The 15602-nt window shown below is 35.6% G+C and overlaps 2 protein-coding genes and 2 non-coding genes across 6 annotated transcripts in view; 2 read left to right on the top strand and 2 right to left on the bottom strand.

The window, feature by feature from the left end:
- The window catches only part of grb10a (growth factor receptor-bound protein 10a), a 69391-nt gene extending 63874 nt beyond the window's left edge, over window positions 1-5517 (top strand). For all 3 annotated transcript variants that reach the window (XM_048202474.1, XM_048202476.1, XM_048202475.1), the window contains 3 exons: window positions 264-351; window positions 436-529; window positions 1942-5517. In XM_048202474.1, coding sequence (XP_048058431.1) covers window positions 264-351; window positions 436-529; window positions 1942-2088 — 329 coding nt within the window. In that variant the 3' untranslated portion in view covers window positions 2089-5517. The remainder of the gene's footprint in view (window positions 1-263; window positions 352-435; window positions 530-1941) is intronic.
- Window positions 5518-5883: 366 nt separating this feature from the next.
- On the bottom strand, window positions 5884-5955 carry trnap-agg. The gene has a single exon. It is a non-coding gene; the product is annotated as a tRNA-Pro (tRNA).
- Window positions 5956-7055: 1100 nt separating this feature from the next.
- On the bottom strand, window positions 7056-7127 carry trnap-ugg. The gene has a single exon. It is a non-coding gene; the product is annotated as a tRNA-Pro (tRNA).
- Window positions 7128-10960: 3833 nt separating this feature from the next.
- Window positions 10961-13822, top strand: LOC125275490 (interferon-inducible GTPase 5-like). Its single transcript, XM_048202478.1, has 4 exons — window positions 10961-11085; window positions 11270-11306; window positions 11380-11938; window positions 12120-13822. Exons 3-4 carry the CDS (start codon window positions 11380-11382, stop codon window positions 12746-12748), a joined length of 1188 nt encoding a protein of 395 aa, XP_048058435.1. The 5' UTR covers window positions 10961-11085; window positions 11270-11306; the 3' UTR covers window positions 12749-13822.
- The last annotated feature ends 1780 nt before the right edge of the window (window positions 13823-15602 follow it).

A 15602-nucleotide genomic window follows, 5' to 3' on the forward strand; every position in this document is an offset into this window, starting at 1 on the left:
CCTTGGGTGGGAATTATTTAAATGAGGAGTATTTGAGGAGTACGTTCTTGGAAGAAAACTCAAGACTAGGGAGTTCAGAAACAGTGTTTACTGATATAGAGAAGAACTCCCTTTGGAGTGGACTTTGTGCTCTGTAACTTGCAGACCTTTTTCATGCTCAAACAGCAGCCTTACATGCTAAAAGTTGAAAAGGTAGAAAAGCATAATAGCTCTTCTTTACTTGGTACTTTAATAGAAATAATTCATTGCGTTCATGTCCCTAGTGATTCACAGGACGCAGTTATGGTTTCACGGCCGCATTATGAGAGAAGAATCCCACAGGATGATTATGCAGCAGGGCCAAGTTGATGGGTATGACATTTTCCACATTCATAGACAATATTAATTGCTGTTTTGAAAGAGGGCAGTGAAATTAATCAGCGTTTTGTCTTGCAGATTATTCCTATTGAGAGACAGCCAGAGCAATCCAAAAGCATTTGTTCTCACCTTGTGCCATCATCAGAAGATTAAACACTTCCAGATTTTACCTGTGAGTCCTAATAAACATTAACCACAAATTTCCTTTTGCATGTATTAATATGAAGTATAATTGGGGAAAGCAGGGCAAAGTGCAAATTCTTAATCTTATCTTATAAAAACGTGAATTAATGAATAAATTGTCCATAATTGTCCAGTCTGCACACACAAATAGCTCTAAGATTATATTAAATGATTTTCACATTAATAAGTGCAAATTATAATAAGAAAAAAGAAAAAAAGTGCTTAATTTACAGCTGTAAAGTGATTTAGAGAGGTATATTAAAATGCTAAAAACCTATTTTAAAGCCAGGAAAAAAAAATATATATGTTTTATGTCCAAAAAATAAAAAATCCAGGTCTAGTATTATATTTTGTGTGTGTCAGTGAATTACCACTTTATAAAAACATTTTTGTAGCTAAAAAAATAAGCCATTATTTATTAAAGGAAACACTATTCAAATAAAATGTTCACTATTGAAATATTTATATTAATTATTAACAATAATTAAATTAATTATTGATTATATTATTGTATTATATTATTATTTGTACTTAAATTAGAACTGCACGATTAATTGTTTAAAGATTGCGATCTCAATTCAAACACCCATGTGATCTCATTTCCTATGACTACGATTCGCCTGTAAAACCGTTGACAAGTATGATCACAGTGTAAAATTCAGATCTGCATTGATGCTGCCACTGACCCAGAGAGAGCAGTTGTCATGTAGAAGTATGAAACGGCTTCACAAGTCTTTTCAACCACACAGTATCATTATTTCTGTTACAAATATTCACATTATTACAGAAGTACTAAAGTTTATAGTTTAGATATAAACACTGATGTCTACAGAAGGGATCAAAATAGAGTAAATCACCTTTTGAAAGTAACTTGATGCTTCAAATAACGATTGTATTGATTACATTATGCCACAAGGTGGCGACAAGTGACTGTTAACAAATTTATTAGTCATTGAATCATTCATTCAAGAGTTTAGTTCAAAAACGCTGATTCATCCAGTAATTAAACAAGTGAAGTATTTATGAGTGAGTCAGTGAATCATTCATTCAAATGATTTATAAATAATAATTCATTCAGATTAATTAAAATAAATAGACTGCAGCAGTTAACATTTTGTTAGAACCTCTAGTAAATCTAGTAAAAAATGTGATTCTCAATTTATCCAGAATCATGCAACTCTAAATTAAATAGTGAATATTTTATTTTATTTTTATATTATTTATTTTTGAATTATTGTGTTTTAGTAATGGGTACATTTTACCCCAATCTCCATTATATTATGCAATAGCATTTCATTATTTATTGAGAGATTGGTTCATTTTAGGCTTTTGTTGTCTTGACAGGAGTTTAGTCTTATCTTCAACTCGTTTCATCTTGCATTTCTTTTCTCTCTCTGGCAGTTTGAGGAGGACGGCCAGGTCTTTTTTAGCCTTGATGACGGCTCTACCAAGTTCACAGACCTGATCCACCTGGTAGAGTTTTACCAGCTCAACAGGGGTGTACTGCCCTGCAAACTCAAACACCCCTGCACCATGGTGGCCTTATGACCCCCTCCTGATCCTTACAAACAACACACACACAAATGTAACTGAGAAACTGGATGTTTTGTTTTGTTTTGTTTTGTTTTTTTATAATAATTTCCAGTCATTTTCACAATAAGCTGACGCAACCCACAGGCATGAAAATTATCTCAATTTTTCTCACTGCCCTGGGATTAGCATAAAAACGTTTGGGAATAATTATGGGACAAGATCAACTTCCCACACACCCTGTCCTTTGGTTTTGACAAGGGTGTCTGATTTTTTTTTTTTTTTTTTTAAACAGTCTCTGTGGTGATATTCATGAACTTTCACTGAATTCAAGACTTTTTCATCATTCAGGACATGACAGTAGACACACACCCCCATAAACTGATTGGATCAGGATGGTCGTTTCGTGTGGTGTGTCTGCGGGGACTTGCATTGCAAAAAGTTACTTGATGACAATTGATATGTATTATGTTATTTCCTACCTGAACATTTTGCACTCTCAAGCTGAAACAGGTGTGATCCACTTCATCCTGAGCTTACCGCAACAACTGTTACCCATTTGCCTTCCTCCTACCGTTCACCCTTTCTGTTGTTTGTCCTCTTTTAAACTCTTCCTGGGAATTCCCTGTGTAATGATGGGATTAGTGCAAAGGCAATGACAGTAGTGACCATATGAGGTGTGACATCCTCAGTGACAGCCAAATAACCTAACTCGGTCTTTCATACATCGCTATATCTATGTCAGCGAGGAGGGACTAGCCGCAAGGGGTGGCAGACTTGCACTTCAATAAATTATACTTGATTTGCTATGCTTTACAAGCATAAGAATTAGTTAAGTTTGGAGTTCTTATCAAGCTTTGCCTTAAAGGAATGCTCGGGGTTAAATATAACTTAAGCTCCATCGACACTATCCGTCACATGCTGTTGATTACAACAGAAAATGTACTTTGACAAAAAACAAAAAGTGTGTCGGCAGTCACCTGCTTATAATGCAACTCTATGGGGTGACAAACCCTTTTTATCAATGGACTTGCTTTGTAAGTGGATTTCAATCAACATATTTGTTTTTCAATGTGTTTCTAAACTGTCAAACAAGTATTTGTCATAATTGACCACATATGCACACCGTAGCTTAAAGGGACAGTTCACCCAAATATTGAAAATTGTAATGTCAAAATTATCACCATCATGTAATTCCAAAGGTGTATGACAGTCTTTCTTCAGTGGAAAACAGAAGATATTTTGAAGAATGTTTTTGTCCTCAAAATGAAAGTCAGTAGTGTCCAAAATGGTTTGGAACCCATTGACTTTTATTCTACAGAGAGAAAAAAAAAAATATTTGAAATTTATAGTAATATATTAATGTATATATTATAAATGTATTATTGTTTTTATATTAATATTTGAATATTCTAATATTTTCTTTTGTGTTTCACAGAATAAAAGTCTTTGGAATAACTTGAAGGTGAGAAAATTATCGAATTTGTTTTAGTAAACTGTCCCTTTAAAATGTATTTAGCTCAGAACGTAGGAATAGTGTTTAGGACGCGAGGATTAACGATCAGTAACCACGATGTGTTCGTTAATATCTTTTGAAAACTATCCACATCCCTTTTTTCCGTTTAGGAAGACAAAGCTCTATTTAAATCGTTTCGCTCTCGGCATTGAAAAATGCTCTATATATCGATTGTGCGTAGTTTATATTTGGAGTCATTAAAGGGATAGTTCACCCAAAAATGAAAATTCTGTCATCATTTACACACCATCAGGTTGTTCCAAACCTGTATGAATTTCTTTGTTGTGTTGAATTCAAAAGAAAGATATTTAGAAGAAAGTTTGTAACCAGGCCGCTTTGGGGCACCATTGACTTCCATAGTAGGGAAAAAAATACTATATGTTATAGAAGTTGTCAATGGTGCCCCTTTGTGTTCAACAGAACAAAGAAATTTATACAGGTTTGGAACAACCTGATGGTGTGTAAATTATGATAGAATTTTCATTTTTGGGTGAACTATCCCTTTAAAAACTTGATTCGGCCCTCAGAATGCAACTGAAACTTGACCTAGGCCTCGTATCCCACCCTGAGCACAATTCAAGAGGGTTAGTATTCGTTCAATTCACTGACTCCAGGTCGTGTTACTTTTTGCGAACGTACCTAGCTGTTAGTATAGCCCGAAGCTTAACAACTGCCTTTTCAAATCACTGTGCTGTTCTTGAGCCATGTTAAAACCCTAAAAGTGACAGGCCAGCCTCGAACTGAGCGCCTGCAGGGATCGGCCGCGCACACGGTTGAGGACTTTGCGAAGTCAAGTCTCACGGGTGTGTCTGTAATCCTCCGGGGCTGAGTGTGACATAATGCGGTGAGGAGATTATCTCGCGTGCCAGCTTTGCTACAAGGAGGTTAGCGGCAAAAGCTGGTGTACGGTTACCTGCGGCGCTACTTCAGCAGTCTCCTGTCTGTCCCCGACGTCCGCCTTGTTACCCTTCAACACTGGCCCAGCAAGACTAAGCTATGGTTTTTTTTAATATGCTGACAGCTGACTGTTATACTGCTGAGCTTAGAACCACACGCGCCTAGGACGAGAGTGTGTATGATGCACACTGCGATTGTGAAACACTTTATGATACCACATAAGCACCTTTTTTAATTTTCACATATGATTCACGCTGTTTAACTTATGTGAAATGCTTTTGAGGACGTTTTTCATCTCAGATGTTAGCTACGACTCTGATCTGCCTTATCTTATGTTATTATCGCTTCCTTGCCGCACCTAATTCGAATTTGTAAATTGTTACGAAATGTGGAAAGTACACGCATTACGCATTCAGTGTCTGGGATTGTGGTTGACTATCATCATGTTGTTTCAATTTAGTAGCCTAATTTAGTCACAGTTCCAGCCTGCATGAGTTATACCTACAAGGACGCCTGAAAACGTATATTCTAACTGGAATACGCAAGTGTGAACGCTGATTCGTTTCGTCCAACTCATGATCAAAGTGTTTGGACAATGCTTATTTTCGTCAGACCTGTGCTGTTGTGTGGCTCACAACTATGAAATGCCAAACATGCATGTGAAATATGAACGTCCCCTACCTTCATTATGCCGTTTTGGTGTTGATTTTTTTTTTTTTTTTTTTTTTTTTTAAATAATAACACAGGTGAGTTTGTTTCACCTGTATGTTTGGCTCATATGCAGCAGTCACACTCTTCTAAGTATGTGAAGCCTAAAGAGAGGTAGTAGATCTAACACTGTATTAAACACCATCTATTACTATATAAATGTGGTGCGCTTCAAAACAGAATGAAGATGTTTTGCATAAAGTGCAAATTATGCATATTCCCTCTCGACATGTACCAGTGTGAAATATTTTTAGCTTGTATCGTGTTTTCATTTTTATGTCACAAATGTCTTTTTATAAAGAGTATATATTACAGTATTAAATTAAGATTGTCTTCTGTCATTTTTCACTATTGAGGATGTTTATTAGATGAGAATATCCAGAATTGTCCAAAGTTGCAGACTGCACATATACAAATAGCTCTAAGATTACATTCAATGATTTGCACATTCATGCAAGTATGCTACATCAAATAGATATAGATATGTACTTCATAATGAATGAAACAGTACAGTTTTAAAGGTTTGAACACAAAGTATTAGGATATTGTTGATTATTTTATAGCAGTAATCAAATTTTAGGCCTATACATTAACACTATATAGGTTACACCCCAATACTGACTTGCTCGTTATGAATAATTGTATTTATTTCCTATATACTGTATATATCTCATACATACACAAACAAAAGTGGGCTCGTCCGGGATTTGAACCCGGGACCTCTCGCACCCTAAGCGAGAATCATACCCCTAGACCAACGAGCCTTGTAATTTTTAGGTACTATGGTTTGCCACGTTGCATAGGAAAGTACAGGACTATAGGACATTCGATGGACTGAGTTTAGGATGTTTATTTTGGAGTTTGACGAATGGCGCCATCTGGTGTCATCAACCTGCATTTGCATAGGTCTTTGAGTGTCCTTTACAGTTTTTGAAACTATGACTCCATTTCTCATGCAAAACCTCACATATCTTTCAAAAGCAAACACTAAATTCAAAACTATTTTAACTACTCTAAAAAATGCATTTTAAGTGTAGTAACACAAACATAAAATGATTAGCCACATACATGCCAAACTACACACAGATGTGAAAAATGTATTTTGTGTCTTTTGCTTGTTCAGTGTGCAGTGCAGTACAGGAGTTTGTCATGGCACACGCATGTACATGTGCACAAATACACTATATACAGTATGTATGCACAACTGATGAATTTTACACAGGTATTAAACTGAACTGAATCAATACTGAACTGACTCGAGCTGTATGATGACACTTGGCTTGTTAGAGATGCTTACATAACAGCAGAATTTGAATCTTTTACTATTGTGAAGCTGTTGTGACAATCTATATTGTATAAAGCTGACTTTCTGACTTGGCTTGTATGCACATTCAGTGTGTGTGTGTATATATGTACACACACAGACACAGTTTTGCAGACTTGGTCTGAAGATTCAGTACATGAGTGAATGGATTCACTAAGTGGGCCTCAAGTACCACTTTCAGTGTGTAAGCAATATGAAAAAACTGTAACACTATTTTTGATTAAACATGTTTGTAAAAAATAAAAAAATAATGATATTAACAATTAAATAATTTCTAATAAATTCTGCAATGTTCCAAAAAATGAGAATTTTGATTTCATGTTGACTTTAAGAGAGGTTCATGTTCTCAGAAAAAAAAAATACTTTAAGCATATTAAAAAACATCATTATGGTAAGATAATTGTCAGATCATTATTTTGCTGCTGAAAATAACCTACTGTAGACCCGTAAGCTACAGCATGTAGAACTCAGTAGACTAACATTTACCTATAAATAGTTACTGTAAAGTTTGTCATAGATTCTAAAGCTTTTAAAACACTTGGGCTCGTCCGGGATTTGAACCCGGGACCTCTCGCACCCAAAGCGAGAATCATACCCCTAGACCAACGAGCCTTGAGAATTGTTATCAGTTTGCCACGTTGCATAGGGAGTACAGTACCATAGGACTTTCGATGAAGTGAGTTTAGGAAGTTTATTTTGGTGCTTGATGAATGACGCCATCTGGTGGCATCAACCTGCAGTTACAGAGGTCGTTTAGTGGCTTTTAGAACAAATTAGAATCAAGTTTGCGACTCTGAGGCTGGATTATAGCAACGTTTGAAAGCCTGCAAATAATTAAAAAGATTAAAGGGTTAGTTCACCCAAAAATGAAAATAATGTCATTTATTACTCACCCTCATGTCGTTCCACACCCGTAAGATCTTCGTTAATCTTCGGAACGCAAATTAAGATATTTTAGTTGAAATCCGATTGCTCAGTGAGGCCTACATAGCCAGCAATGACATTTCCTTTCTCAAGATCCATAAAGGTACTAAAAACATATTTAAATCAGTTCATGTGAGTACAGTGGTTCAATATTAATATTATAAAGCGACGAGAATATTTTTGGTGCGCCAAAAAAATAAATAAATAAAAAAACGACTTATATAGTGATGATGGCCGATTTCAAAACACTGCTTCATGAAGCTTCGGAGCATTATGAATCAGCGTGTCGAATCAGCAGTTTGGAGCGCCAAAGTCACATGATTTCAGCAGTTTGGCGGTTTGACACGCGTTCCGAATCATGATTCGACACACTGATTCATAACGCTTCGAAGCTGACCCACACCTTAGGCATGGAGGACTAGATTTGGGGCTTACACGGGAAGCTGGGTAGGTTACGACTTAACGGGAGCAGTTCCCAAAAGGGCACACAGCTTGCCAGCATCTGCATCTCTAACACTTGTAACAGTTCAGTGGCTTGTGGCACTTATAGGGACCCCATTTGTCAGTCTTTGACACAACGTTGAACGTGACTGTCAGATGTCTTGTTTACTGATGTAAACCTCGTTCCTTGTCATATTTTGTGACAGAAGTACCATTGAATCTTGTCACAAAATTTTCGTAACTTATAGCTATTTTTTTCAGTGTAAAGGGCAAGATTTACTAACAGCTTGTGCCAGCGCAAACCCTCTTTTGGCGTTAAACTACTGTCAGGATATACTAAAGACACAGTGAACGTTTAACAATAAAAAGACATGGACACAGTTATTTTTGTGGCTTACCTTTTTCATATGCATTTGTAGAAGTTTCCCTTTTAGATGCAAAATTTATGAGAGGAGAGTATTTAAATAGGCTAAATCATGCAATGTGATTTACTAAAGTTTGCTGTAGTCAATTTACTGGTATTTGTTCCATTATTTAAAGCTAAAAAGCATGTCTTAACCCATTTTGCAGCTGACATGCTGCAATAGTTGCCACTAGGAGGAGGCAACACAGAGAACAGAGAGCGTGTGGAAGGAGAACATTTTCTCCACTTATTTGGAATGCCAGAGGACGAGTTTATCTGAACATATAATTTGCTCTTGATTGCATTGGTCATTATGGAAAGGATCTGACTGCATCTGTGTTTTTTAAAGGTGCAGTAAGTGGTATTTAAACTACGCTGTTGGACATTGTTGATATTTGAAATCAACCCAAACAAATCCACCCCTCTCTTCATTGCTCCGCCTCCAAAACTCACACTCCAATTCTAACCACTCTGCTTTGAGTCGGTCTCAAACCGTTGCCTGCTCGCTGCTGGCATGCAATGCGAGCGCATTGCCAATGACGCTAAACACCTCATTCTATAGCGGCCGTCAGTGCGCAGTCATTTAACTGCAGAGCTCTCACTATCTGCCCGCTGTTACACACGCAATGCGAGTGGATGTCTGTTTATCACAGCTGACACATTAAACAAAATGCTTCACGAAAAATAAAGCACAGTTGATGAACGAACAACGAGGAATCACAAAAAATGAACATATAGTACACACGCTCCAGACAATCAAAACCCAGTGTTACTCACATGAGAAGCGGGATCAAAGCAGTTTTCAGGCCTTCCCTCTTAGCTTTTCTAATATAACCGGGTCCTAAAGCACTTGCCCAGGCATAAACCTTCATTCCAGTGATATTCTTTTGAGCTGTTTTGTATTGTGTCCCATTTCTCGTTCTGCAGTTTTTTATTTATATATCTCCCTCTTGCTCTTTCTCTCTCCTCGACCATCATACTCCCCCTGATGCTGATTGGTTAGACGTTTGTTATTGGACTCAGCCGACTAACTTCCAAAAAGTGGATCTGAAATATCACTGAGTCCCCCTTTAATTTGTGCTTTGTCAATAGATCACCCACAGTACTTTTCACTCCCACTTTGCACTTTTTAATGGGATTGTGGTCCCATGCTAATTTGCCCTGTTTAGTAAATCCTTACCTATTAATAGAAAACTCCAAACTAATGTTTAATGACAAACATGATGAAAATTAGCCAGTTAGTTGTCAGTTCATTAAATGATAAGCTGTTTCCCAGCAGCATTATTTTTTTAAAGCATTTGTTCAATATAGTGAAGCATCTCCTCCATTGATATCTATTAAAATAACTTTTTTTTCTGCTAACCTTGGAGGCTTACCTTAAAGAGGTTTTGTCCCAGATTCCCTCCTCAAAGTATCAATGTTGGCTGGCTAAGATGATGATAAGTTCTGTCTTTGCAAGTAAGAGCTAAAGTCCTTTATCCAGACAGATTTCTGAAAGGCAAGCAGATATACACATATGATATTTTTTTATATTTCTATTAGTTTATTGCTTAGTTGATTATTAAAATTATTTTATATTTATATATTTATATTTTATATTTTTTTCTGATTTTGCAATGACATGGATTTGCAAGTTACTATACTTAGCCATTTGAGATTAACTCATATCTGGGTGTGTGCAATTGCTTTAGAGCCCTTTGATACAGTGCCTGTTGTCAGGCATGTTGTTATGTCTTATTAAAGACTCACTGTACAGGTTTTTATAGACAACAATAGTTGCAAAATATGTTATGAAACATCAACAATATTTTAAAATCTTACAATGTCTAACTTTTGTCATTTGTATTTTGGGATCAGTGGTTTTTCCTGATTGTTTGTGTTATATGCTAAACTCAGTTTTACACAAAACTGACACACACACAAAATACATGTTCTGTTTACTGAAACTCATAAATCATCACAGATGAGCGCATTTGATGGAGATAGCACGACAGAGATGGGAGTGAAAGGGTGTGTGTGGTTTCCCATGATGCTCTGTAGTGTTGACATTGTGTTGTGACTCATAAAATATGGGAGTGATTCCAGTATACTTATAATGCTTTTTTATTTTGAATCCAAGTTTAGAGCAGATAATACATTTGCATATGCACATTTGTGTTTAGATGATTACTGTATTTATTTATTTATTTATTTTCATATTTTCTCTGTTTCTCATAAGAAAATAAACACTACTCCATTTACCCCTTAAGCCCTGAAAGCATTTTCAGAGGTTTTTTTTTTTTTTTTTTGAATGTCATATAAAAAACTAAAGACTCGTAACTCCAAACCTGTAGCAAGGAGTCAGGCCGGCAGGACACTTCGGGCTTAAGATGTTAATATCACTAGCTCATAGCTACATTCTCTTACTTCTCTGCCGTTTGTTACAAAGTGAAAGTAAAGGGCTTGGGTTAACCTCAACCATGCAAATATTTTTCATGCAAATGTTGTTGCTTTTTAAAATAGTCCATAATATATATTTATAATATATGCATATATATTAATTTTGTATTATATAGATTTAAGCCCTGTCCTTTTAATTTAATAATGTTGTTCATATGCCATCTGTACATCTGAAGGTTCTGACAGTTGAACTATGTGCTATTTTGCTGGCTTGTTACTATGGGGATTCTGTGAAAGTGAAAGTAAATGTTTGGGTGGATCCTGCTCTGGTTATATTTCTGTAGAGCTGGAGTTTAGATGCATACACTCACAGACTTTGATTCTTGTGCATCTTGTTGGAGCCATCTTGCTTAGACATATTTGGTAAGAATAAAAAAATCTGTATTTTCTTAATGAATTCCTTTCTCTTTTATTGTTTTGCAACTGAAATAATAAACATGCTTTGTAATGATTTGTACATTAATTAGTGTGCATGCTGGTACTATATACAAGTTATTCTGGTACTATATACAAGTTAACTGAATTTACAAAACTTATTTTCTATTAGTTATTTTCACCTACCACACTGATCTGGAGGCATAAAGGTAAGAAATTGTCTATTTCATGAGATAATCCATTAAAAGCATTTTTATATGCTAATATCCTTTTTTTTTTAAGATGTTGGATGATTTTGGCATAACAGAGGAGGAGCTGAAAGAGCTTCAAGAAACAATATCTAATCAAGATATTCAGTCAGCAACAAACACAATCAAAGAATTCCTCAAACAGCAAGATCGTGTTGAGCTAAACATTGGTGTGACGGGAGAGTCAGGTTCTGGAAAGTCCACATTTGTCAATGCTTTCAGGGGTTTAGGGGATGAAGATGAAGGCTCTGCTAAAACTGATATAGTTGAGACTACCATGAAACCTGAAGTTTACCTTCACCCAAAATTCAAAAATGTGAAAGTGTGGGATCTTCCTGGCATCGGAACACCAAACTTCAAAGCCGACGAGTATCTTGAACAGGTTGAGTTTGAACGCTATGATTTTTTCATCATCATTGCTTCGGATCGGTTCAGAGAATGCCACACTCAACTGGCCGAAGAGATCAAGAGAATGGGGAAAAAGTTTTATTTTGTTCGTTCTAAGATTGACTTGAGCATTTCGGCTCAAAAGAGGAAAAAAAACTTTGATGAGAAAAACACACTGGATACCATCCGAGAGGACTGTGAAAAGGGTTAGTTATTCAATTCACATGACATAACAATGATTTTTATATAATATATTGTGAATATATCCTTGGTCATGATGAACTCATCAATATACATTATTGTAGAATTAATTATTAGTATTGTTCATAAAAAATAGATTTTGTTAATGATTACATCATTCATGATACCTTTCCTGTTTCTGTCTAGGGCTGAGAAAGATCTGTATAGAGGATCCTGATGTGTTCCTGATCTCTGGTTGGGAGCTCGGCAAGTATGACATAAATCTGCTGCAGGAAAGGATGGAGAAAGAGCTTCCACAGCATAAGAGACGTGTGCTGATGTTGGCTTTGCCAAATATCACAACAAAGATTCATGAGAAAAAGAAGAAAGCTCTAGAGGAAAACATTAAAAGAGTAGCCTTCCTGTCTGCTTGTGTAGCTGCAGTTCCAGTTCCTGGTCTTTCATTTGCTGTGGATTTAGTTATCATAGCAACTGAGATACAGAAGTACTGCAGTGCCTTTGGTCTTGATAGGAAATCTCTGCAGCAGCTCTGTGAAAGGTTTGGTAAGAGCATAGAGACTGTAGAGAGTCTGATGACTTCAGTTTGGCATAAAGGAATATGCACAAGTTCAGTCTTATCAGTACTGAGTGATTCATCTCTTCTGGTAACAGAAGATGCTGTTGAGTCCCTTTTTAGGTTTGTGCCTCTTTTAGGCTCTATAGCGGCAGGAGCTATGTCCTATTTAACTGTGTCAGTAATGCTGAAGAGAGCTCTGAATGATATAGCAGAAGATGCCAGAAATGTGCTAATGGCTTTATTGGAGAGTGAAGTGTAATTAGACACTGTTGTTGTTGTATTATATAGATTTTAGCCCTGTCCTTTTAATAAGTGTCGTTCATATGCCATCTGTACATGTTTTTACAACTTTGCTGGCTCATTACTATATGGGGATTCTGTGAAAGTGAAAGTAAATGTTTGGGTGGATCCTGCTCTGGTTGTATTTCTGTACACCTGGAGTTTAGACGCACACACTCACAGACTTTGATTCTCTTTTATTGTTTTGCAACTGAAATAATCAATAGATTAAAATATTGAGGACATGCTTTGTAATAATTTTTGTACATTAGTTGATTTGCAGGCACTACATATATTATATCTAATTAGACAGATTTAACCTGCATAAATAAAGAACATAATTTTTGTTTTGTTTTATAACACTGATTTTTAATCTTAATAGTTTAATCATTTTGTACATAACTGTGCTATGCTATATAAATGGAAATTGTTAAGCTTGTTTAAAAAAAGCAAAGGCAAAGCAGCTTAGTTGATTATTTAAAAAATGCATTTTGAGAATTCGATGTATTTGTTATCACTTTCCTTCTATTCTTATCCCCCCACCCCACCCCCTGTTGTTAGGTCCGGGGTACAGTTAGATTTTGCCATATATATCTCTTTTAATATTCTAACTTTCTTTTGGTGCAATTCAGCAGCTCACTGGTAGCGATCTTTTGGAATTAAGTCCTGCCCTCATTGTGTAAATTGTGAAAATGTAAAAAAAAAAAAAAAGAAATTGTGTAAATGTAGATCTTTTGAAATGGAGATATGAAATATTGTTATTTTCCAAAATAATTTCAGAAATGTATATTTTACATTTTATATATACTGTTGTAGCACTTTTTAAAAAATAGCAATATTACTCTTAGTGGACCATCAGAAAACATCTATTAGTTTTGCCTGGATTCTTTTTTCCCCCTATCACATTTAGATTTTTATTTTGCATTCACAAGATACAGTGATTCTACAATGTTGTGAAAACTGTATATGATTGTAATCAGATGATACACATTAAATTGTGATATTTCTAAGTTTCTTCTTTCCATCACAATTTTTTCATTACAGAATAATCAACCCATTCTCACTCCCAAGGCATCAAAAACTGAAGCATGGTCTTTTTTTAGTTATAAACAATACACAAAAAGCCAGTAAAGAAACAAAAAATAATATTAATAATAATAATAAAAAAAACAAAGAGCCAGAGGTAACATATAACTTAACGTAAATTAAATTTGAAAGGAGAAAAAGCACCCCCCCCCCCTTTTTTTTTTTATCTGAGGTTTTCTGGGGCCCTGGAGAAGGTTTGACATGCCCTGACATTTGTGCTTTTTTCAGTTGTTCATAAACATATTAATGGAAAAAGTGTCATTACACTGTATTCAGCACAAACTAGGCTACAATAATATGTGAGGAACATGTATGTACATGTTTGTATTTTTGAAGGAATAACATTTATGCATGGTTATTGAAAAAACAAAAAAACTTAAGTCACTGAAATAAGGCCAAAAATATATATTAAATTTGTGTTCACAAGAATTCTGGTTATTGGAGGTTGTAGACTAGAGTTTTTGCTTCAAAATGAGGTAAAAATTATTCTGCCTGCTTATTCATATAAAACAATAGAGAGATTTAAATTTTCTAAAACATCTTTGGTCAAGAAACACAGTATGCGTGGAGGCGTGAATCATCATGAATAATGGGTGATTCTCACCTGAGAAGACAAAAGAATCGCATAAAGAGCTCTAATGTCCTGCATAAATAATGAGCTCTTTCAGTCAGGTAGGCTATGAAAAAATCATGTCTCAGCTCATCATGGTGTAAATCAAACATACAGAAAAAACTGCAATACTGTGAAATATTATTACAATTTAAAATAATGGTATTCTATTCTTTAAAATGTAATGCAAAGTGTCTGAACAGTTATGTTACCTCTATGGCATTTCATATAGGCTTTTAGCTTAAAAGCATGCTCATTTGGAGAAATATTGATGGATTCTCATATGTTTGTCAATTTTCTATACAGATGAGTAATATTTATTCAATATTTATTGTCTTCACTATGAACGCTGGATACTGTTTTCAATTCATACTTGCAGCCGGAGGGCGCTCTGTACACCTTTAGTCCACAAATCCATATAAAGAAGAAGAGAAACCAGGAACTAACTGCATGTCTTCTAGAGCTCGCTAACCATGGCTTTAACATCCAAATAAACATTTTTCAAGACAATAAATACACGATTGAGATGATGAATGCATGCATTGCCTCTGAATTTGCCTCTGAATAGCGCTGGCTCCGTGGGCGTGGCTGCATTAGCGGATAATGAGCTGAATCACCGGCATCTGACGTGGCTCTCTTTTCATACAGATTACATAAACACAGAATTTTTTTTTCGATTTGACTTACACGATTTAAAACCTGACATTTCAACGTTTTTTTAGACAGAAGTCTCATTTTTTTGTGATTAGTATTCACTAAGTTACAGTTAATTTTCTGAGAACTATCAGATTGGACTTCGTTCAGAGGGAGACGAGAGATCACGCATCATGTTAGTTTTCTTTATTTTGCAAAAAGCACAACATGTTGTTTTTACTCTGAGTGTATACAAATAAAAGAAGATATTCCACAGATTAAAATGGTGTATAGCTCTTAATTGTATGTGCAACATTGACAGAGTATTTTGAGTCTCTTTCACACTGGTTAGAAAAAAAAAGCGGTGGTCACGCCGGCGTGACCGCCGACCCCAGAGTGTTGTTTAAAGAAGCAAAGTCAAGAAAGTTAAGACCCCCATGATCAAAGCTATTTATGACAACAGATTTTTTGTAATGTCTCTTGTGTTTCCATAAAAAGTCAAAAA

Source organism: Megalobrama amblycephala, linkage group LG9 (assembly GCF_018812025.1).
Source record: "Megalobrama amblycephala isolate DHTTF-2021 linkage group LG9, ASM1881202v1, whole genome shotgun sequence".
In the NCBI taxonomy this organism is placed as follows: Eukaryota; Metazoa; Chordata; class Actinopteri; order Cypriniformes; family Xenocyprididae; genus Megalobrama; species Megalobrama amblycephala.